Source organism: Solanum dulcamara, chromosome 5, assembly GCF_947179165.1.
Source record: "Solanum dulcamara chromosome 5, daSolDulc1.2, whole genome shotgun sequence".
Lineage (NCBI taxonomy): Eukaryota > Viridiplantae > Streptophyta > Magnoliopsida > Solanales > Solanaceae > Solanum > Solanum dulcamara.
The window spans coordinates 67,775,069-67,800,011 of NC_077241.1; the positions used below are offsets into that span (position 1 = coordinate 67,775,069).

Genomic DNA, 24,943 nt, shown 5'->3' on the forward strand with positions numbered 1-24,943 from the left:
TTTTATTGCTACAATTTTTTTTTAAATAAAATACAGGAGGTCCATCGGTTCTCCTTGACTTGGATTAATGAAATCTCACATAGTTTATTTTTTGGATCGTTATTTTCCCAAACATAACCATTCTTGTCTTTTCGACAACCATAATTACACAAGAGTTGTGGGTGATACATAAGATCTTATTTGATATAGGTTGTAGATTATCATATGCAGTAAATCTTGATAAATGCGAATCTGATACATAAGCAAGATGTATCATAAATGTTAAATCTTGAGACATGGAATTCTTATGCAAAAAATTAATGTATCGGAATCATTAAATGTTGAGAAATGAGAATCTGATACATGTGCATGATGTATCATAATAGATAAATCTTGATTCATGAAAATCTCATACACATATAATATGTATCAGAATTCACAAAATGTGACACTTATGAATATTATACTCGATACAAGTTTGATACAGTAGAATATAAAATATAAACTTTGATTTTATATTCGAGTTTGACACCAGAGAAAAATATACTAAATCTGATATATGGAAATATTAAAACATACTAAATCTGATACATTACAGTTTATGTATCAGATAAATTAAAAGTAGCAGAAACACTTAAAATATTTACTATAAAAAAAACTATTGGACATCAATCAGTTCTCCTTGGCTTGGAGAGATGTCTCTCCTAGGTTTTTTTGGATCGTCGTTATCGCTAACATAACCATCCATGGCCTTCTGACAACCATATCTCCATAAGAGTGCGGCATATCTTGAACGGAAGAATTCAACGTTTAGTCCAGTATTTGGAATAGAAATTCCATCACTAAGATATTCAGCAAAAATGGCCAGGAAAAATCCACAATCCCTGCAAAGAAAGGAATACACAAGTTTAAAAAAAGTAAAATTGACATATGAATGATTTAGGTATACATAATTGTTAATACTCACAAGCTGTCACTTCCCTGTTGCGCAATTCCTTCAACATACTCAACTGCAAATGGGTGATGTGGTTCAAGCATGTTACCGGTTGATTTGTCCTTGTATGAATCAAGAGACGACCAATCAGTACGTTCGTTGTTGTCAAAGAAACCACTATCTTGCAGGTATGTTGGTAGCATTGCTGCTATCTTTTGGATCTCTAGGGAATGGTTGCTACTTCTTCATCTAGGCGATGAATCATACACACGTATCAACCTCTCTTTCAACACAACTACCGCAAGAACCCAATGAAAATCCCTGTCGCAGTTTACTGGAATGTATACCTCATCTACCAAATGCCAGGGCAAACTGGCTGGTATTGAGAAACCTCTTATTATGTTCTTCACGGATCTCTCGTGATGAGCTGTAATAGTGACCCTTGCCATATCTTCTTGTGTAGAAATGTTAGGTGGAAGGTGATAGTAGCGTGTGTGTGCATATTCGATGTAAATTTTGAAAATGTAGTTTGTCGTTGTGTATCGATATTGATTGCTCAACTACATCTTTGATTTCTTCCGAAGGTAGTAAAATATTACATCGATGTGCTGCACATTTTAAGAAAGTATTAGTTATATAACAACAAGCATCATGTATCAGATTATGTATGTATCAGATACATTAATCTATGTATGTATCAGATACATTAATCTGTATGTATCAGGTAGTAAGTATGAGTTGTATCATATTATTTATGATGAAATTTTTACCTCATCGTCCCAGCATCTGTTCGGCTGTGACATTAGGTAGAACCAGTTCTTATCTTTAGGAAATGCCACTACAAAGTCCATTTTTTCAAAGCCGAATGAAGAGCACTTAGATCTGTAATGATCCTCCTTTGAATTCCTGAATGGAAGCTTGTAGTTTAATAACATAACAAATATAATACACAACTTGTATGGGTATAAGTTGAATATATCATACTTACTTGTTGCCATGCGATTTTAGTAGTCCTTTATATATCCATTGAGAGTAGTCTGTGACAAGCTCGGATGGGGGATGATAGCATATACCAAAACCTTCAAAAGGGTGTGTCTGATGCATAACAACTGACAAATTTTCCTTTCCCTTTTCACTCGACCCAAAGTTTGAAAGATACGGCGACTGTAAGATCTTTGAAGGAATCCTGCTTCTTCGAAATGGTGTCTTCGCATCGTCAGACAATACATTGGCTTTTGATGAAAGAGTGGTTGGTAGCTGGCTATCGCGTAATAGACATTCATCCTGAACTTGCTCATGATTAACAGCTGTCAATGGCATGGCTGGTAATGGAAGTCCGTATATTAAAGTATCTATCACATCCAGAGTTTCGGTCGAAAATGGTGCTGAAGTATTGGATTCCGATGTGCTTGGTTTGATTTTTTCTTTTTCAATCTCCTCAACTTGCTCTTCTACTTTGTCAGTTTTATCATCGGCTACTCTTGTATCTTTCTTTCCAGTGTTCTACATGTAATGTATAACGTCATTAAAAAACTTAATAATGTTGACTTTATCTCAGTAATGTATGTGATACATTACCTATAATGTATCAGAATCAGCAATAAGCTGATCAGTATCTGCTCTTTGTGGTTCCATTTGGTGTGCTGATACATCCTTCAATTGTGGTGTAAAAATTAATGTTTTCGGTTCCTACAAATATTAAAAAAACAATTACTTAATAAAAAACTACGGATATCATACATTATCTTAAAAAACCAATTACTTAATAAAACATCTGCTGATATCATACATCATCTGCTACAATGTTATGTTGTGATACATCATCCACCTTTTGTATCTTGACGGATGATTCATCTTCCTGGAAACATAATAACATTTACTTATAATATATATGTACTAAATGTCTAGATATATATATATATATATAAAGAGGTTGAGCTTATACAATATATATATAGCATCAAATTGTTCATCAATTTGTTTCTGATACATTACCTTTAATGTATCAGAATAAACCTGCTGATCAAATAATTCTGGAATATCTGCTGAAATGTTTTGTTCTGATATATTGTCCACCTGTTTTACCATGGTGGATGGTTCAGGTCCCTGAAAACATAATAACATTTACATTTGATACATGACAATGAAAAGTATCCAGAAGTTTAAAAGAATAAATATCAAATATTACATGATGTATGTACCTTAATATCTTCCTGGATATTAGATTGGTCATTTTGTTGGGGTGGGTCAGATTTATTTGCAAAATTGTGCACCTCCAATCCAGTAGGTGTTTCTTGTTGTTCAACCACATGGAATGTTTGATCAAAATCATCTGTTTTAACTTGAGATGATGTGCTAGTCATTCGGTTCGCCATACCGTTGATGGCTTTCAAAAAATCAATGTGATTTGAATCAATTTTATTCTCCAAACGCTTGAACTTTCGGTCAACCTTGATACATGAATATGAAAAATCAGAATGTATCACCTAATTAAAAGTATATTGTATGTGATACATCTTAAAGTAATAACTTACGTATCTCTTTAGAGACTTCTTTATGGATTTCTTCAATGCTTTGAATTGCATATGAATAATTTGATCCGAATGATCGAAAGATTCACCTCCTACAACTGACTTCGCCCCTGGTACATTTTCAGGAGAAACAGGCTTTTTTGATTCATTTGGTGGTATGAAATCCTTGTGCATGTTGGCTGTTTCTACTTGAATTGGCTTTTTAACAGGGGAAGTCTTCATTCTTTTGGAAGAAGGTAGAGAAGATGTATCAGCGACATGACTGGATCTTTTTAATAATTCTGTGGGTGGTGTTGTTGAAAAGTCCTCAAATCCGGGGACTTCATGAGATTTTCTGAAATTGACCTTGGCAGCCGATGTTGAAGCTTCAGGTTTCTGTTGGCTGCCATGAATGACAATAGATTCCATTTCATATTGAGATTGGACAATGTTGGAGCATGGATACTGTAAAAAATATTGATTGATTGTCAGAAAACAATTGAATATTTGATACATATTAATGCTGATACATAAATATGATGTATCAGAAACATTAATCCTTCAAACATGAGAAACTGATAGAAAAACAACATTATCTGATACATAAATGCAGATGTATCATGAGATGTAATTCTAGATACATTATAATTTGATACATAAGATAGAGTTTTCATGAGCTGTAAATACTGATAAATGAGTTTCTGGTACATACAATTATATGTATCAGAAAGGTTATATAAAGTATATGTATCAAATACATTATATCTTGATACATTTATATCCTGATACATAAGTATATGAGCTGATACATCTACTTTATGAATCAAATTATAATGTATCAAGGTCATGAATATATAATGTATCTTAGATGTTATGTATAATGAATCAGTGCATAAACGAATAATATTCAAAGCATGTACCTCACTGAAGATGGTAGACATGAAGGTCTCAAATTTTGGCTTCACGGCAACAACACGCCAGTTAAGAATTCTGGGAATTTTATTTCCCACTCTTACAGTAATTTCAGAGGGAACTTGAGATGCACATTCATATATCCAAACATTTAGAGCGTATGGCATGCCGCCTAGACGATATATTTGTTTGGCATTTGAAAACTCCTAACACATTCCTTTTATCAATTTTGAAAATGTTATTTTCCCCCATGGATATTGCTCATACCTACCATCTTCTACCATCTTAAAATCATCAACAGATATAGGTGCATCACCTAGTTGAGAAAAAAACAAAAGTGTGGATGAAATAAAGAATGACCATCTGAAAAGCGTCTTCGTTTGTTTTCCATCCTCCAACTAGAAAACGCTCAACAAAACGAGCTTTGTTGACCCCATTTTTGGCACCAGGAAAATATAAAGACAATAATCTACTTGTTTGGTCATCAAAATACCGAAAGTCATTGATATTATCGGTACATCGCAAACCAGTAATGATGGCAAAATCATTTATTGTAAATCGTAGTATATTACCCTGCACATGACGAATGTGCAATTCTTCTTTGTTTTTTTGGTCTACCTCAAGAAGTAAGAGGCATTTGATGATTTGCCTTTGAAAATTGCAGTTTGGCATATCTAAGTAGTGACCAAATATGGATTCCCTAAATAACTTTATACCTTCTTCACCTATTGATGATTCAAAATCATCAAGAAAATTAGCCCTATATGCCGTTCCGAATCTCAATGGGTGGGACGGGATCTTCTTGATGACGTATTTCATTCCCTGCATTGACATGAAAATGGTTAAATACAACTTGAACTATATACATAAATACGATGTATCATATGCATTAAAATATCTGATGCATGAGATGAGATTCTGATACATACAGAAGATGTATCAGAAACAGTTATATATTATATTCTGATACATAAATGTAGATATATCAGATTCATTAAAACTTGAAACATCAGAAAATGACACTTACACATGATGTATCAAAAATAGTAAATCTCTAAAAAATTGCATTTGAAAAAGACATTATGTATCTGATACATAAATGTAGATGTATCAGAATCATTAAAACTTGAAATAACAGATACTGAGACTTAAAGATGATGTATCAGAAATAGTAAATCTCAAAAAATTACATTTGAAACAGACATTATGTATCTGATACATAAATGTAGATGTATCAGAATCATTAAAATTTGAAATAACAGAAACTGAGACTTAAACATGATGTATCAGAAATAGTAAATCTCAAAAAATTGCATTTGAAAAAGACATTATGTATCTGATACATAAATGATATGTATCAGCTTCATTAAAACTTGAAACAACATAAAATGACACTTAAACATGATGTATCAGGAATAGTAAATCTCCAAAAAATTGCATTTGAAAAAGACATTATGTATCTGATACATAAATGTATATGTATCAGAATCATTAAAACTTAAAACAACAGAAACTGACACTTAAACATGATGTATCAGAAATAGTAAATCTCCAAAAAAATTCCTTTTAAAAAGACATTATGTATCTGATACATAAATGATATGTATCAGAATCATTAAAACATTCACAAAATTTTCATTCTAAAACAAAAAACTTAATTGAACCCATACCTTTGGGAGATTAGGGCGTGTTGTAACCCCTTAAATCTTGTTGTCTATTTCTTTGGGTGCATGTTTAACTGTAGGTTTTGACTTCAATTTCTCACGTAGCTTATTCATCACTGCTGGATCGTTACGATGTTTGGATCTAACTTCGTCGTAACCTTCCCAAGACGAATCAGAAACAGGAGAAACAAGAATTCCTTAATTTTTATTGGACTGTTTGAGACCATGAACGGATTCCATATGTATCATTGAAGGTATGAGAAACAAAAATAGAAAGATTTACAGAAGAAAGCAAATGATAAAAATTTAGAAGATTTTTCAAAGATTTTCAGAAGAAATCAAAATATACAAATTTTAGGAGAAATCAGATTGAATGAGGATGAAGTGAAATTCCATATAAGGAAAGATTAAAATATACCTTAATTGGAACCTTGAAATTGATTAACCGTTGAAGAGTATAAATTAACAAGAGCAAATTAGGGCAAAAATGAAGGAAGAGGCGGATGTATCAGTGAGGTATAGAGAGAGAAAGGAAAAAGAGGAAATTTGAAAATTTTTTGATGTAAAAAGGAATAAAAGTAAATATAGCATCATATCATGTGTAAAAGGGTAATTTTCCCTATTTATTATGGAACTAAAAAAGAGTAAAAAAGGAGGGGGCACGGGTAACCTTATCTTCTTAAAAATTACATTTATGTTGAGCATAAACTGGTCCCAAACATGAATGATTCTATAGAGAGGTTTTTTTTTTTTTTTAAAGTATAAATAACTCTATTAAGTCCATAAGGACTGACATATTCTTAATCTTCGCCGTCTTTTGATAGCACAACTATCAATAATATCACTTACGGCCGTTAAATGATCACAAATATAGGTAATTCATTTAATCTGTCCAAACTTTTATGAGTTGGGTTCAAGATAATTTGTATTGAGTTCAATATCAAGTCATTCAAGACTTAACCCATTTTAAAAAAATCTTCAATTGACCTAACTTAATCTCCAATTTTAACCCGTTTTAAGGCTCTTTATTTGCATTGGTGTGAATTACTACCTATTTTGTATCTTTTAGGATTAATCTATTCATTTGTGAATTTTTATTTTTATTTTCTTGAGTTGAAATTCAAATTGTGGTTATAAAAGGTAAATAATAAGATGTTAAAATTGTTGAGATTAAGCGGGTCAAATTGGGCGGGTCATGACCCAACCCAAATTTTAGCTCAATTGAGCCCAAAGTAAATTTGGACGGGTCATGACCCAATCCGATTTTTATTTCAACCCATTTTAATATTCTCAATTCCAACCTAACCCCCCATTTGACACCCATTTTAATAATATCAAGTATCATTCATCTTTTTAATTCAAGACCTCCCACTTCTTCTTTTGAAATAATTCACATTAGCCCCAAAAGAATCTAGCCAGATATATTTTAATTTGCTTGAATATAATTTAAGGAGGTTCCAAAGCAATTATAGATGAAGAGATTATAACTGTACGCAGTACATATTTCAAATATATCAACTATTCCAGCATGGTGATCGATATACACATGCCAGTATGTGTGTGTATGTCGCATTTCAATTTGCATCAGGTATAATCTTGTTCCAATTATAAATTAAGGGTAAATTAATTCTACACAATAAAGATCATAAAAGAGTATTGGAACTTTTATATTAAAAAATATTACAATTGTATGGTCCAGTAGTACAATGAGGTATACAATTCATTTTCAATGTGGGAAATCAAAAAAATCATCATAAAGAATTAATCAATGTCATTTTTATGGAAGACATATAAGCAAATTAGAGCTCTAATCAATGTCATTTTTATGGATAATCTTGTCTTGTTTGTCTTCTAAGGGCTAATGTAGTCAATCTTATGATAAGAGCATGCACAATTTTGAGCACCAATATCATCTGCAACACAAGGAGGCTCCGTTTTTCCGTCTTGGTACCATAATTTTCTTTGTTGCACTAGTTCACTGATGAAATTGTCAAGCATTTCTCGTGTGATGCCTGGCATAACAATAACATGTGCCATATCTTTGACGCATGAAAGTTGCCAACGACGGACAAATTCATGATCACGAGGCCTTTCAAGTACAACTATGATGCTAAGTTCATTTACCATTACACTTATCCCTGCTTGTTGAAGACGATCTTTCAAATATTTGGCATTTTCGAGGCATCTTTTAACATCTTTTTGTAGGCCAATTTTACCTTTGGCACTCAAACTATACCATAGAAAAATTGGAGTTAAACCATTACGGCTACCAGAAATAGTGGCATCCACAGAAGCAATGTATTCCACATTTGTTGAGAGATTATTGATGTAGCTTTTTCTTGTTATTTGAACACCACAAGGCATTGGACATCCCAAAAACTTGTGACCAGAAATTGTGACACTTCCAATTGGCTTTTTGAAACTAATCATCTGTTCAAATTGCATAAAGAATTATTAGAATGTCTCTCTCAAAATTACTCAAAAGTTTGTAATTAGAACTAAGAAACGAAACTCACATTATTTATGAAAGGGACCATAAGACCACATAGTGCTGCATCGCAGTGGATGTAAAACATATCTTGTGAATAACCACAATCTTTGAGTGTTTCAAGAATAACATCAAGGTCATCAATAGCTCCTTTGAAGGTAGTTCCTATAGTTAAAAGAACCATCAAGGATAACGTTGTAAGATGACTAAGTCCATAAAAGAAAAATGAAGAAAAATGATAGAGGTTGGAGTAGGTATAACATACCAATTGTGACATTTATAATTGCTGGTTTGTCCTTGTTTTGAAGTAACTTTGCTCTTAAATCTGAATAATCCATCTCTCCATTTACTGATGTGTTGATTGTTTCCGAATCCATTCTATACATTCTTGCAGCTTTGAATACTGAATAGTGAGAGTCTTTTGACGCATATAATATTCCATCAGGAAGTAGCTCTCTCCTGCAAAAATAATATTTAAAATATATTTAAGAGCACCGAAATAATAGGATTTATTATATTATATACTTGTGTCATAAATATCAACTTACCCTAACAAAATACCATGTAGATTGCCTTCAGTACCACCATTGGTAACATAACCCCAATATTGATCCTTTTCAATTTCCCACAGTTGTGCAAACCAATCCAAAACTGCCACTTCGAAGTCTTTTGAATGGAAATCGACAGTGTTTTGAAGGAAAGGATCACCACAATTGTTTAGGTGAAACTGCAAAAGTGGTGCTAAAGTTGCATAGTGATCATAGCATATGTTCACCGGATAACCTGAAAGAATATGAAGAAAAGAGTTGATTTAGTGTGTAATTGGTGCAAAGACCCAGAGCAATAAGAAAAAACTATTTACCTAAATGAAAATTGACTCTTTGGGTAAGTGTGTCTAAATAATTGACCAAGATAGTGTCCAAAGAGGGACCATCATTCTTCAAGCCAGGCTCCATCACCTCAAGTTGTAAATTCTTCCTTGGCCCTTCCCCTGGGGGTGCCACCTTCTGTTTCTTGTTTTCCCCATTCGGAAACAATCTTCGCCTTGCTAAACTTCTCGGTGTTATCGCTGATGGCTCAAAATCCTGTCAAGTATCATAATCCAATATAAGATATAATTAAGTAAATAAAAATATATTTTTTCTAACGAGGGACCGTTTCTATGATGTATAGCTAATAGATAGCACATTGTTTCTTTTAGGTGCTTAAATATTATATATGGATTAAAAATAATAGCGCTATATATTGCAATATTTTGCAAAAAAATAGCTTTTGGAATCAAACAAATTGTGAGTTGTTTGTTGATGTAATTAACATGAAGAGTACGTACCATTTCAAATGTGAGGCTACCCATTCTCGTGAAGCACAAATTTATAAGTTTTTTTGTGTGTGTTTGCTTAGAATGGTAAACCAATTTCTGTGTGAATTTTGTTCATATGTCTTGAGTACTTATATATCAAATGTTTGTGGGCTAACCACCCTTTTCCTCTTCTTTTCCCCCTCTTTTTCCTATTAGTTTCTTCAATATATCCCACATGCCTCTTTCTAAAGTCCATTAAGTATATTCCAAATGAATGTGGTCTTGACCCCGTGTTAGAAAGTGACTCCTCAACTTTGTTGCCACATATTTTTCTATTATCAATGGGTAGGTGAGATAATAAACTAATGAGAAGCCTAATCAAAATAATGCGGCTAATATTGGTGCCAAAACTCAAGCGTGTAAAAACTGCTTCTTTTGACTCTGATAGAAACCATTGTGTAAATACAATCAATTGAATGCTAATTTGTATATGCCTTAGTTTCCAGTTAAAAAAAAATAGTAATGATTTTACTAGGCATGAAGAATTGGGTAACAAGGTTCAATAAATGAGTTAACGGGAATTAATTAAATTATGTCTAACTTTATATAAAACAGAGAGGTGCAGTCAATATTTTCATTAATCAGGAAAGTGGTAAGTATATTTCATCCTAATTTTGTTGTTCTTGATGAGATTTGAGTACGTTTACAAATAAAATAATCATAAGGAAGATGTAACTAAATTTCGAAATAGATATGATTTTATATGTTTTAAACTTTTATGTGCAAGAGTACATCGACCTCTGGCCGGTGTCACAAATGTGCTATATTTTGTACATAAAATTATTTATAATTATTCAAAAAATAATCTTATTAATGAAACTACTTACACAGTCACATCTTTTTTTGTTCTACAATTTTTTTCTTCTTCTCATTAATTAACGATTCAACGTCATTAACTTATATGTTTCATTACTCTTTTTTTCTTCCACTTATGTAAGCATACCATATAATAAAAAAGAGAAGAAAAAAATATTATCACCTAATATTAAAGTTCAAAAATAATTACTTCTAATTTTTAAAGTAAAGTCAAAAAAGGAAAATGGGTTTCACTATATAATGTGGAAAACAAAAAAAAATAATTAGGCTTCAATACGCATATCATCAGATAAAAAAAAATCAAACTAATGATGATTTTCCCCTTGTATAACCAATATTTTTGGGTGCAAATTGGCACAAGGCTGCGGCATTTGACCTCTACTTCACTAACGTACTATATCACCAAACAATCCAACAGCTCCAAATGTCAATGATTCAAAAAAAGAACTGGTCAAACCTTTGAATTGAATTTTGTTCACACTAATTAATAATTCAAAAAATATTACTTGTTGACCTATTCAAATTTTGGAATCAGACCGATTATTAATATTGGTATCTCTGTTTTCAGAGAGGAAGGTTCCGTAGTTGATAAATTAAAATTAGAACCAGCACAATTTGCTCAATTTATTTCTAATCTCAATAAAGCTAATTATTTTTCCGCCTTTTTACTTAAAGAATATAGTGTGCTCGCTGGCATGTTTAGGAGGGCGACTCTTCTTTGATTGCCCTAAGTGAAAAAAGTCACCTCTAAAATTCTTGTACATATTATTAATCTATCATTTCTTATCGATTAATTTAATTTCAGCAAAATATAATTAAAAAGTTAGATTAGTTATTTCTTATAAGGTGAAATGGTATCGATAGTTCCAAAAGGTGTTGAATTTATTTTGAGTAATTCAAAATTTAATGTGTTTATATATTGTTCAAAAGGCATAACACGTTTTAAAATGATTTAATTTGTTCGACTTTTATATGAGACTAGTATTTGAACATAGAAAATGTGCGATCGATGCACATGTATTGTTATAGAAGATATGAATCATAGTAAAATTATAGTGTAATTAGTAACCAAATATTTAAAGGGGAGAAGTACGTACAAATTAAACTTGATGAACAATCAACATAATGGAATGATTTAATTGTTTATCTACAAATGATTTCACAAACAAGGGACTTTATATAAATAATTGAAATATGTAAAAAAAAAAAAGGTTTAAAAGTATTGGGTTTAAGCGTATGATTAAAAAATTAAAATTTATTTCAATCACTACAAACTTTGTAAAATGAAAGATAACCAAAATGAAGATTTATTGTGTGTGCATAAAAGAAAATTCTTGAGTGATCAGTCTTTCCTCTTATATTACTAGTTACAAGTCGCCCATGTCCAAGCATTACAATTTACATTGTACAATATTTTTTTGGATAACTAATCAATAATGAATGGGTTAAGTATACAAATGTACTAATACTCTTTTTAAATAAATTTATATTCTAAATAGTTTATGTGATAATTAATGTAACAAATTTGAAAAGCAAACAACAGCAAAATATTATCGGATCCAATGCAAAAAAAATATTTTCAACTATATAATTATTATTCATCAAACAAAGTGTAGCATCTTAAGAGGTTCATTATATAATATTACCTTCTTAATTATAGAGTAAAATTTTGAATTTGTTCGAATTTACTAAGAATAAGGAGGTGCCTAGTAAAAAAAAAATTCACTCTCTTCTTTTACAAAAAATAATAATATTATAACTATATGATCTTTGCATCATATAATTGACTTTTGTGGTATTCTTGTAATTAACTTCAAACTCCAATATAAAACGAAATGAACTCTTTAGAAATATGGAAGTGCTATATCGTACCTTAATACATAGATGTTTATTAATGACAAGTTGACAACTAAAGTGCGGAAATCTATCTACATTAAAAAGGAAGAAAAGCAACTAAAATTAAATTTGAATAACAAATAAAAAATATTAACAAGTTCATAAATAAGATTTTTATATAAGATTCTTTCAAATAAATGTAAAATCTTAATTTGGAGTAAATGAATTAATTAAAATATTTTATGTCATTGTTTTGAAATTATAAATAAGACACCTAAAGTTGAGAAATGATTCTAAATAATCAAAAATAAAATAAATAAAATAGCAATTAGAGTTGTAGGTTTGATCTCACGATCTCATACACAAAAGTTAAAGCTTTAAACACAGAGTAGCAAGCAGTTTTTTACTCAAATAAACAAAATTTAAATCATGAAACAGATAGATAAAGTGTCGAAAGTTTTCTTCTTGTATAAGAGAATTTTGTCTTTTGGTAAATTGGCAGTTAAAATCTTTAAAAACTGCATATTAACTCATTTTTTCCTTACCAATGAAATTGAACATTTTTAACTACTAAATAATGATACTTTATGGTCTTCATATCTAATTCATTGACATCATACTGTTTGCGTTTGGTATCATTAACCTAATTTTGAATAATAATATATTACCCGTATCCACCGAAGGCAAAATCAAACATTTTGATAATCAAACTTTTAGGCTTTAAACCTTATCCCATGTGACATTTATTTTCTTAACAAATAAAATTATAAAGATTCAATCCACTAGATCTCTACTTTAGTTAAATTTAAAAATCTAAGTTCTTTTAATGAAGACATCATTTAGTATTTATCGCACGAGTCACTTTGTCAAATATAATTTCTTTTCTCCCCTTGCAATTTGCAAAGTTCAATTTTCAGCTACCTCCATTTTGAAGTCCTCTTTCGACCAAATATAATTATAATAAGAAAAATAATCATCTTTCTTCTTTACTATTTGAAAAGATTTAAATATACCATATGTTATAATATCCGAACAAAATAAGCCCCCAATATAACCTAAATATCCAAAAATATCCTCTCCACTGACAGTTGTCCGGCGTAAAAAAAAATCTGACAATTTTTCTACCTAGATTATTGTCTCTAACTCAATTATCTTTTCCCTTAATTTAGCTTGAATATGTCATCCTATTATATATATATATATATATATATATATATATATATATATATATATATATATATATATATTTTCTTCTCAACTCAAAGTGATCTAAATATTATGTCTACGACCCTCACCTCCCCAGAAAGCGTCTTCGTTCTACATCAATTGAATAATAAAATATATCTCGATTGGACTAAGGAAGAACAAAAAATCTTCTCTCGATGATTATTTAGTTTCTCATACTGGACAGAGGTGGAATCACAGTCAGTAACTTTGCTCTAGTTTTATTTTATTTTTATTTAAAATTTTATCAAATATATAATAATAATAATAATAATAATAATAATAATAATACTATTAATATTAATAATGTAAGATTTTAAAATATTTGGTACAAGATTTGTGTACCTTTAATTGTTGCAGAGGAATGAAATTCACGAAACAAAAGATTTGCTCCAAATCTGACTTCGTATCTCAAGAAAACAAAGTTTGATTTCACAAACTAAATGTCTGTTCTTGGATATGTTAATGTCAATGTTTCAAAAAGAAACATTTTCTCTTTTCTTCTCTTTTATTTTTTGTTTTCTATCTTGCTTTTGAGATTAAGCACACAATTTAAAGAGGGGAGAGTGTTTATGTTGGAGCAGTTACTATGTAATTGTTCCAACTCCTTTTCAAATTTGTGTGTTGTATTTATCTCGTTTCATAAAATTTTGAATTGGGTCAGGTCAAATCAGGTCGATCTACATGGGCGATTCACGATCAACGACCCAAATAACCTGCATCTCCCACTTCGCACGTGGTAGACAAGACTCAAGCCGATTTGACATCAACTAGATATCCAATTCATACGACAAATAATTCTTGCGACCTATGAGCATCAAGAGTTTACATATAAGGTTTTACAAGCCCCTCATAGGAATTCAATCACATGTGAAAAGAATTCGCTACTTATATGAAGAAACCATTACTCACAATACCTCAAACTTCATTCACTACTTCAGTAGTTACTTATCTGATCCCTCATCTTCTTAAAGAGGTGAACTCGGGTTTATGTTTAACTTTATATACACAATCACACTCGACATCTATATGGTTACTGTAATAACTGACTTGTGTATACAAGTTACATTATTTTAATTTAATCGTCTTTCTTTTCACTCGAATATATTTGTTCCAATTCAATTATTTTCATAGACACACACTGCACTGTCGAATCATTCATGGCTATTAGTGACATGCTAAAGTAGCAACACTAATTGAAACTTCAAGAAACAATCAAAGGTCAAAGGTTATTCCTATGAAAAGTTGATTTAGCTTTTCGGGGTCTCACACAACGAAGAAGGAAGAAATTATTCTTTCATTAACCCATTATCTCTTAACACACATGGAATGAAATACGTGCTACGCTGTTTTCACCTTATACTGGTGCATGTGTCTCATTCTTTTAATTATCTAACATCATACAGACCTTGGTCTAGACACCTCTAAATGTCTAACCCGAGTTTCTCTCGTCAATGATCCTCAAATTCATTTTCTTAGAGAGATTCTTGTCTGGTATGTAAAGAAAGTCATATTACGATAGTGAAAAACATCTCTTCACATTCTCTGATGCAAGAGGCGATTGCTCGTGTGAGACAGCTAATCTCGTGACTTGTCCGACACACTTTATTTCTAAAATTATTATCACATGCATATAGGATATGAATATTATTCAATAGTATTATATTGATGAAAATATTATAAAAACCAAGTGGTTTTACAATCTCTCTCTCTCTCACTATATATATATATATATATATATATAATAGGAGAGGTAAAAAATCTTACGTGTCAGCACCATAAAAAACTACATTTATGAATTATGAATTCAATTTTAAAGAGGAAATACTAAACACAATTCCTTAATTGCTGAAACTCTGTTGTGCTTAGTAAGATTAGAAGTAGCCTGGGAAAGTTTTTATATGCTGATGAAGTACAACTCAGGCAAATAGAATATGTTTTGCTACGATATTGGTTGAAATGAATATCACTAGACCTCTACCTAGGGTGATTAAGATACAAGATACCAAAGGGAAAGTGATGGAACAACAAGTTTGGTATGAGTGGAGGCCAGCATATAGTCGGACATGCTTGAAGGTAGGACTTTCGTGTGTAGATAAACCATCTGCACCACCAATAAAGAAGGTACAGGGGTTAGGGCTGGGCATGAAATATCGAAAACCGAATTATCGAACTGAATCAGCTATTTTGATATTTCGGTATTCGATATTCGGTAATTCAGTTCGTTATTCGGTACTGAAATATAAAATTCGGTATTTCAGTTTTGGTATTCGGTATTTCGATTTCGGTATTCGGGAAATACCGAATACCGAATTTTTTTAATTTTTTAATTTTTTTTATTAATACAAAAAAACTGGAAAAAAAGAAGAAAAATTACCAAAAAGAGAAGAGTTTAGTAAGAGGAAACTATCTCATTTTTTCATTTCCCTTACCATTTTCATTTCTACTTTTTCACGTTTACACCATACTACATGCACATTTTCAAACACGTACATTATGGATAACTGTTAAAATATAAATTCATGTACATGTAAAAATTATAAATTCTAATTTCAAATTTATGCAATTGGTTAAGAATTCTAATTTCACTTTGCATGATTCACCACGTCATTTATCTACATAAACTGTTTAGTAGATACATTGAAAACGAAAGATTTCAACTCTTTCATATCTTTACAGGAACTAATTAATAATTAGTGCAGTGATATAGAGCTTTTGGATAATTCAAAGAAAAACATATGTATAAAAATTATGTGTGATATATTAGAGATTTTTGTTTTCACTCTTTTTCATCATTTTTATTACATGGTAATATTTTTTTTATTTTGTATCTATTCATAAATTATTTTCTCTTTGTTTACGATATATCATTTCTCCTCCGTAGAATGTGGCTTCAGAGCAATTTTGATTTCGGTATTCGGTAAGTTAAAATGCATATATTACTTAATTATGGTGTAGTAATAAAAATGTAAGTTAAGTTAAGATATATATTCTTTAGATTAATGTAAATATTAAATGCGGATAAATTTTTATTGTACATTAACTATTAAAAAAGTATGGTATTACCGAATATCATACCGAACCGAAGTTTGATTTATCGATTATCGAATTACCGAACCGAAGTTTGAAAGTTCGGTATTTGGTATATATTTGAATTATCGATTACCGAATTACCGAACCCGAACTTTAAAAATACTGAACCGAATATCGAACGCCCAGCTCTAACAGGGGCAAAGAATGAAATGTAGACCTACACTAGTAAAAGGGAAATGACAGAATAGGGATGAAGGTAAAACACAACAGACTAGTGAAGGAGGAGAAGTAGTATCAGATACCAACAAAACAAAAGACCAAGAGGGATGACAGACTATAAGATACAGATCAGGCAGACAAAGACAAGGATCACTGCAGTTAATAGGGGCACAAGTAATAACTGATGCAACTAGAATTGGAGGAGCATATGAATTTGAGAAACATAGTGGAGTAACAGAGGAAGGGAGCACTGAAATACCACCTGAACCCCCCATAAAGGATGTTAGGAACATGGAATTTAAGGGGCTTCAACCAGGAGACAAAGAAAAAAAAGTTAAGGCTATTCATCAGAAGGAATAAAGTTTACCTTATAGCATTGTGTGAACATAGAGTTAGAGAGTATAGAGCTAGTAGAATTATATAGAAAGTAATGTTAGGATGGAAATGGAGTACTAATGCAACAAATAATGTCAGAGGCAGAATTTAGGTTGTCTGCATTCCTAGTATAGTAAAATTCAACAAAGTAGAGACATCAGAACAATTTATTCATGGCGTGGTAGATATGTTTCAAAGTGATATAACACTTAAATTCACAGAAGTGTATGGACTGCATACCATAGGAGAAGATGGAAGTGTTATAAGGTATCTAGGTGCAATAACTGGAGAAGCAATGGGATTCTACCAAAAACTCCTAGGACAAACAACTTTTCCTATGACAACTACTCAATCAGAAGTATTCAAGGAAGGACCAGTTATTACAAGGGCACAACAATTGTGATTAGTACAATCTTTCACAAAAGAAGATGTGTAGATGGCACTTAAAGAGATTGATGACAACAAAGCACCAAAGAGAGATGTATTCAATGCATATTTTTTCAATTAGGTATGACCAATCATAGGTGATCAGGTAATTGATGTTGTACTATATTTTTTCCAATTAGATGATATGTATCTCCCTATCAACAAAGCATCTATTACACTTATTCCAAAGGTTCAGCATCCCAATTCAGTCAAATAGTATAGGCCTATATCCTGTTGCACTACTATATACAAGATAATCTCTAAAATGCTAACACATAGGCTTCGAAGTGTTATGGATTCTATAGTGGATCCTAGCTAAGCTGCTTTTATGCTTGGGAGAGTGCTGACTAATAATGTGCTTCTTAGTCATGAGTTAGTCAAAGGGTATGGAAGAAAAGGGATATCACCTAGATGCATGTTTAAAATTGATATACAAAAGGCTTATGACTATGTGGAGTGGCATTTTCTTAAGGAGGTACTAATTGGAATACATATGCTTGCAAGGTTTGTAACATGGATTATGAAGTGTGTTAAGATAATATCATATTTTATCTTGATAAATAGAGTCCCTAGCCAACCATTTCAGGCTAAAAGAGGGGTGAGGCAAGGAGATCCTTTATCTCCTTATCTATTTGGCCTAGCTATTGAGTATCTTACCAGGCTGTTAAAAACTCTAGGAGGTAGAAGTGAGTTCAAGTTCCATCCGAGATGTAAAAAACAAAAGTCCATACAACTAAGTTTTGCAGATGACCTACTTCTGTTCTGTAAACTCTATGTTCAAAATTTCAAGTTATTTAGAGTTATGAAGAAAATTCTACCATTAAAGGAGGTTAAGGTTTTGAAACTTTGAAGAAATTTTAAGTGTGTCTTGTTGGGTTAAGTTGAATTTGAGCTTAAAAGATATTGAGTTTTGATATCTAGCTCGGAGGGATGCTACTATTGAAATTTGAGGTGATTTTTGTGAAAAACTGAAGAAGTTGAAAATTTGAAGTTCTTGATGTTTTTCATGTGTTCTTGAAGAAGAAGAAGAAGCAAAAAGTGTATATTTGATTCAAAACTTCAATAGAAAAGTGTTAAAAGTTGTATGAGTGGTTTTACAAAATTGGAATTAAAAAATAATGGCATAGATGAGTTTTTTTCAAACGATAATGACATAGATGAACCAAACTTTTAACGAATAACATAAATAAATTTTTTCTCAAAATTCAATAACATATTTGAGTCTTTTCCTTTTAGTCAATGGGGCTTAGCATTCTCTCTAAGATCTAAGCGTGTCCATTGACCCCTTTTTTTTCACGTTAGCTGACAAGGCATGTAAATAGAACTTTATAGTATTGTTTAAGCCTGACCAAATTAAAGTGGATAAAGTAAAGAGGCGTTGGACATAATTTTATTTTATTTACTTCTTTTTTTTGGAGTTAACTTCGGAAATCATATTTGGTTGGAGAATTTTAGAATTTTTAAGAATTTAAAAAATAATAAAAAAGTATTTTTCACTTTTTTTCATGCCAAAATTATCCATAAGAAATCAAAAACAGATTTAATTTATGTTTACGGTCAAACAAAACTTCAATTTTTAAATATCATTTTTCATTTAGATTTTTTTTTCATTTTAAATTTTACAATAAAACATGACCAAAAACTCACTAAATATATGACATTGAACATAGTGGGCGTTTATTAATTACCTAATTTGAGATTGTGTGAGCAACTCAAATTGACCTCTTTGCCTTTTCTTTTCATTTCTTTTATTCTTAAGAATATAATAAAACTTACAATTAATTTGGTTGGCTCTTTTTTCCAGTTTGAAGGTTTCCGTTATCAACATGGAACGGAAAATTTACGATGAGAATGTGCACGAAACATAAAAACACCAAACTGCAATTTGAGTGATATTTTAGCTTAAACACTCCTCTTAAGAAATTATTTACTTCTAGAAAATAAAAAGTATTTTACCATTTTACGAAACATAAAAACACCAAACTGTAATTGGAGCAATAGTTTACTCTCTTTTTTAAAATAAGTGATATTTTAACTTAAACACTCTTCTTAAGAAATTACTTCTAGAAAATAAAAAGTATTTTACCTTTTACGAAACATAAAAACACCAAACTGTAATTGGAGCAATAGTTTTACTCTCTTCTTTTCAAAATAAGTGATATTTTAGCTTAAACACTCTTCTTAAGAAATTACTTACTTTTAGAAAATAAAAAGTATTTTACCATTTTACGAAACATGAAAACACCATTCTGCAATCGGAGCTATAGTTTTACTCTCTCATTTTCAAAATAAGTGATATTTTAGCTTAAACACTCATCTTAAGAAATTACTTACTTCTAGAAAATAAGAAGTATTTTATCATTTTATCCTTAATTAAATGTCTTGAATAAAGAAGTGACTCTTTAATAATTTAAAACTCCATATATTAAAATAAGGGTATTATATCAAGAAAAAATTTATTTTTTCTTGATATATATAACAATACTTAATTTAAAATAATATGAAAAGATAAAAGTATTGCACTTATTTTGAAAATGAAAAAATACTCACATTTTTAATTTCATTTATATTATGATATTTGACTGAAAATGAAATTTTACATTTTTTTCTTATACACGGCAAGATAAGGATTAGGCTATATATTATATGGACACACCATCTTCTTTAGTTGAAATTACGTACAATGAAAATGATGGTGCTTTGCGTTAGTGGCCACTTACGTAATTTTTACATTTTGGCAGAAAATCTAAGCGTATCAATTGACCTTTTTTTTTTTTCAAGTTAGCTGACAAGGAACGCATGTAAATAGAACTTTATAGTATTGTTTTAGCCTCTATTAAATTAAAATGGAATAAAGCATAAGTATCTTTTAAATTATATCTAAAATTTCATCGATAAATTTAAATTTATCTTGAGTTTTATTAGTCCTCTAAATATTTTTAAAATAGAATAAATACCTCTCTAAGCGTTGAGTTAGCAATGAGAGTATATTTCACTTTCTTCGAAAAAGTGAAAAAACATACTTTTTAATATGATTTTTATTAAATGTATTTATTACTATTTTTTATTTTTTATTTTATTCTTATTTTCTATTACCTTTCTCACCTTCCGGATCGGAAAAAGAGATACTCAATGAAAATGAACTCCGGCAACAAATTGGAAATGTCATATTTAAAATGGAATTAGGAATTTGGCCATTAAAAAGTGGATAGTCATAATTGTGCTACAAAATGCCTATTTTAGAAAGCTTTGAAAATCAAATTCATCTTCAACCTCAAATTTGATTTTCAATCAAATCCATCTTAAAGTTTTACGAAATCAATCCAAATTTTTAGATATGATTTTCTTAATATTTTTTTGGATCTTTTGAAATATCACTCATTCGAAACGGAGTTTGTTTGCGATATAACCCAAAATTTATATTTGAAGCTTCGTTAATGATTGTCTTTCTTTCAACCAAATTCATCTTAAATATCTTCATGAAATCAACCTAAATTTTAGATATAAATTCCTTAAAGATGCTATGAATTTTGAAATATCACCTACTCAAAACAGAGTTCATTTGCGATAACCCAATTCGAACTTGAAGCTGCGCTAATGGCTGCCTAAGAAATTTTTGCACTTTCGTTTTTTTTATTCTACCTAAACTCATTTTTCTAACTTAACACAATACACTCCAACTGATTTTAGCATCAATTGCTCGAGAATGACCACATAATCCAACAACTTCAAGTTTTAGCATCAACAGATGGTAAATAGCAATTTAAGAATAAAGAGAATGAAAAACAAAAGAAAAAGAAAGACAATGTAAACGAATGAGAAAAAAAGAAAACAAATTAGAAAATATACGTGGCAGACTTACAAGGCGCGTGTATGTCACTGCCTACTCAAAAATCTGGTTGTCTAGTTTTAGGGTGGTATTTATTCCGTTTTAAAAAGGTTTGGGGGTAATCTGAAGTTGAATTTCGAAAATCACGTTTGACGGAGAATTTTCAAGAATTTAAAAAATAATAAGAAAGTATTTTTACTTTTATCACAGCTAAAATTATCCCCGAAAAATCAAAAACAAATACAATTTGTATTTACGATCAAATAAAATTCCAATTTTCAAACATCATTTATCACTTAAGAAAATGTTTTTTATCCAGATTTCACAATAAAACATGACGAAACACCGGTAAATATATGCAATTGAACATAGTCTACCTATTGTTAAACCAAAATTCATGGACAGGAGTCATGACCATTTACTAATCAAGTAATTTGAGATTGTGTGAGAAACAAAAATTCACCTCTTTGCATTTTCTTTTCGTTTCTTTTATTCTTTAGAAAATAATAAAACTTGCAATTAATTTGGTTGGTTGTTTTTTCCAGTATGAAGGTTTCCGTTATCAACATGGAGCGGAAAATTTACGATGAGAATGTGCACGAAACATAGAAACTCCAAACCGCAACTGGAGCAACAGTTTTACTCTCACCCTTTCAAAATAATTGATATTTTAGCGTGAACATTTTTTAAAAAAATTGCTTACTTTTAGAAAATAAGAAGTATTTTATCACCTTACCCTTAATTAAATGCCTTGAAGAAAGAAGTAGCTCTTTAATAATTTAAAACTCCATGTATTAATATAAGTGTAATATGAAAGAAAAAAAATTATTCTTTCTTGATTATATATAACAATATTTAATTTGAAATAAAAATACAGTACTTATTTTGAAAATGGAGGAGTACTTATGTTTTTTTTATCATTTATAATATTATGTTTGACTGAACATGAAATTTTATATTTTTTACTTGTCCATGACAAGATAAGAATAAGGCTATGTATATACACATCCTCTTTTTAGAGCTCACTCATTTGAGAAATTACGTACAATGAATATATTATTATTGTTCTATATAAAAAACACTCTAATATAATACATAATCAATTTAATATTTTTCAACCACAAATTAAAGATACTACTACTGCTTTTAGAAAAAGCAAATACGAAGAAATTGATAAAATTCCACAATAAAGCAAAAAACAAAAAAGAACCACACTAGCAGCTCTCTTCGTCAATTTTCCCTTTATTATGAGCATACTTTTGAAGATTTTCACCATGCAATTTGCCATACCTTAACTCATCAAAAATTTCAACTCCCATATTTATGTAAAAATCATATGACTTCTTATTCCAAACTGCTACTATTCCCTCAACCGAAACGAAACCATTGTTGGCAGCAATAGATACAACTGTTCCAAACAACAATTTCCCCATTCCTAACTTTCTATAACTCTCTCTGAAGTAAAGGCTATCGAAATAGAATCCGGGCTTGTCATTGAAGCATGAATAATTCGCATAAAAGAAAGCATATCCCGCGATGTAAGCATCACTCTTATCGTTACCATCATCATATTTGGACCTGAACTCCTCAACTTGTTCTTCCACAACGGGGAATTTAAGGTCGAACGTTGTAAGGACGGGCTTGAACCCTTCATCCGTGTTATTTTTGAGTTCGGTAAAAGGGGTAGGGGAGACTTCGAGTAATAGTACAGATGGCCCGTAGAAAAGGGGAAGAGGATTTTCCTTAAAAAGCAAGTTACCTAAAGAGGACTCGGTAGCTTTGTATAAATGAGTGTTGCTATGGTATTCATGGATTTGGTAAAACAATTGGTATATATGGGACAAATCAGACTTAGTAGCGAGACGAACTCGTGTGTATATCTTTCCGGTGATCGTAAGGTTGTTATTGTTTTCGGATGATTTTTCAGATAGAGTTGGTTGTTGAGTAGCCATGGGATATTGTTAAGTTAAAAATTTGAGAGAAATGAGGTTTGATATGAAAGAATTAAGGGCAAAGAATTGTTGAAAGGTTTAGTAATGGGATATTGTATGAAAAGACTTTAGGATGATAATGGTTATTTATAGTGGAGAATTTGGTCCCTTTTAAAATTATTATTGGGTTAGTGAAGTTGGTGGAAATGATTTCCAACCATTAAAAAAAAGGTTAGTGGAGATCAACTGAAACAGGTCAAGTCATTGATACAATTGCTTTGGCCTTTGGTCCCACCTTTTTTTTTTTGGACTAAGAAAATAGGCGGGATGATATATTTTTTTAGTTATCTATCAAACTTAAATTTGGCCACTGTTATGAAAGTGAAATTGCTAAGGTGGATTGTCCATTAAGTGGATTGCCTACTAAACAAGTTATCAATAATTTACCATTTCTCTTGGTAATTGTTCTATTTTTCATGCCTATATAAAGGCAAGATACAAGGAAGAAAATGATACACAGAAAATAAATTAGTATAAAATATACATACGATAATTTTTTTGTTCTTTCTTCTCTCAAGATTCTCTCTGTCTCAAATTGCTAGATTTAGTTTATTTTATAACACGTTATTAGCATGAGACTCCGGCTAATTTTTTAAGGTAACAAAAGTGGTAAGAATTTTATTTAATTTTATTTTTTATAAAATGACAAATATTTCCAAAATTGATTTTACTGCTCTTGATATTTCTGGAAAAGACTACTCCTCATGGACACTAGATGCCAAAATTCATCTTGAATCGATGGGTCTGGCAGACACCATCAAAGATGATAACCAGACATCTAGTCAAGACCGTGCAAAAGCTATGATTTTCCTCCGCCACCATCTTAACGAAGGTCTTAAATTACAATATCTTACATTAAAAGATCCCTTGAAATTGTGAAAAAATTTAAAAGAAAGGTATGACCACCTGAAGTTGGTCATGCTTCCACAAACACGTCATGACTGGTTAAATCTGAGACTAATGGACTTTAAAAATATAACTGAATATAATTCTGCTTTATTTCGAATTATAGCTCAGTTAACTTTATGCGGAGAAATCACGGAACAAGATAAACTTGAAAAACATACTCCACATTTTCACCCGCGAATATGCTCCTGCAGCAGCAATATCGCGAAAAAGACTTTACAAAATATTCTGAATCATTATCTCACTTACTTATTGTTGAACGCCATAATGAATTATTAATGAAAAATCATGATAGTCGGCCCGTTGGTTCTTTGCCACTCCCTGAAGCGAATCAGGCAAATTCTAACCAACGAAAAAGAGGTCATGGCCCAGTCGTGGTCGTAGTCAAATAAGAAATTTTAATCATGATGCTCGGCTGACACCGAGAAATAACCAACAATA

At 30.8% G+C, this 24,943-nt stretch overlaps 3 protein-coding genes across 3 annotated transcripts; all 3 read right to left on the minus strand.

The window, feature by feature from the left end:
* Positions 1-1,158: 1,158 nt before the first annotated feature.
* Positions 1,159-4,502, minus strand: LOC129890693 (uncharacterized). Its single transcript, XM_055966193.1, has 8 exons — positions 4,344-4,502; positions 3,541-3,888; positions 3,115-3,363; positions 2,909-3,019; positions 2,703-2,771; positions 1,902-2,416; positions 1,684-1,819; positions 1,159-1,473 (listed from the first exon to the last, which is right to left on the minus strand). The coding sequence occupies exons 1-8, from the start codon at positions 4,500-4,502 to the stop codon at positions 1,159-1,161; spliced, it is 1,902 nt and encodes a 633-aa protein (XP_055822168.1).
* Positions 4,503-7,642: 3,140 nt separating this feature from the next.
* On the minus strand, positions 7,643-9,919 carry LOC129889447 (histidine decarboxylase-like). The gene is made up of 6 exons (XM_055964743.1): positions 9,818-9,919; positions 9,350-9,572; positions 9,036-9,270; positions 8,753-8,946; positions 8,516-8,652; positions 7,643-8,429 (listed from the first exon to the last, which is right to left on the minus strand). The coding sequence occupies exons 1-6, from the start codon at positions 9,839-9,841 to the stop codon at positions 7,851-7,853; spliced, it is 1,392 nt and encodes a 463-aa protein (XP_055820718.1). The 5' UTR covers positions 9,842-9,919; the 3' UTR covers positions 7,643-7,850.
* A 12,775-nt stretch (positions 9,920-22,694) lies between these two features.
* Positions 22,695-23,663, minus strand: LOC129888410 (tyramine N-feruloyltransferase 4/11-like). Its single transcript, XM_055963392.1, has one exon. It carries the CDS (start codon positions 23,555-23,557, stop codon positions 22,820-22,822), a length of 738 nt encoding a protein of 245 aa, XP_055819367.1. The 5' UTR covers positions 23,558-23,663; the 3' UTR covers positions 22,695-22,819.
* Between the last annotated feature and the right edge of the window lie 1,280 nt (positions 23,664-24,943).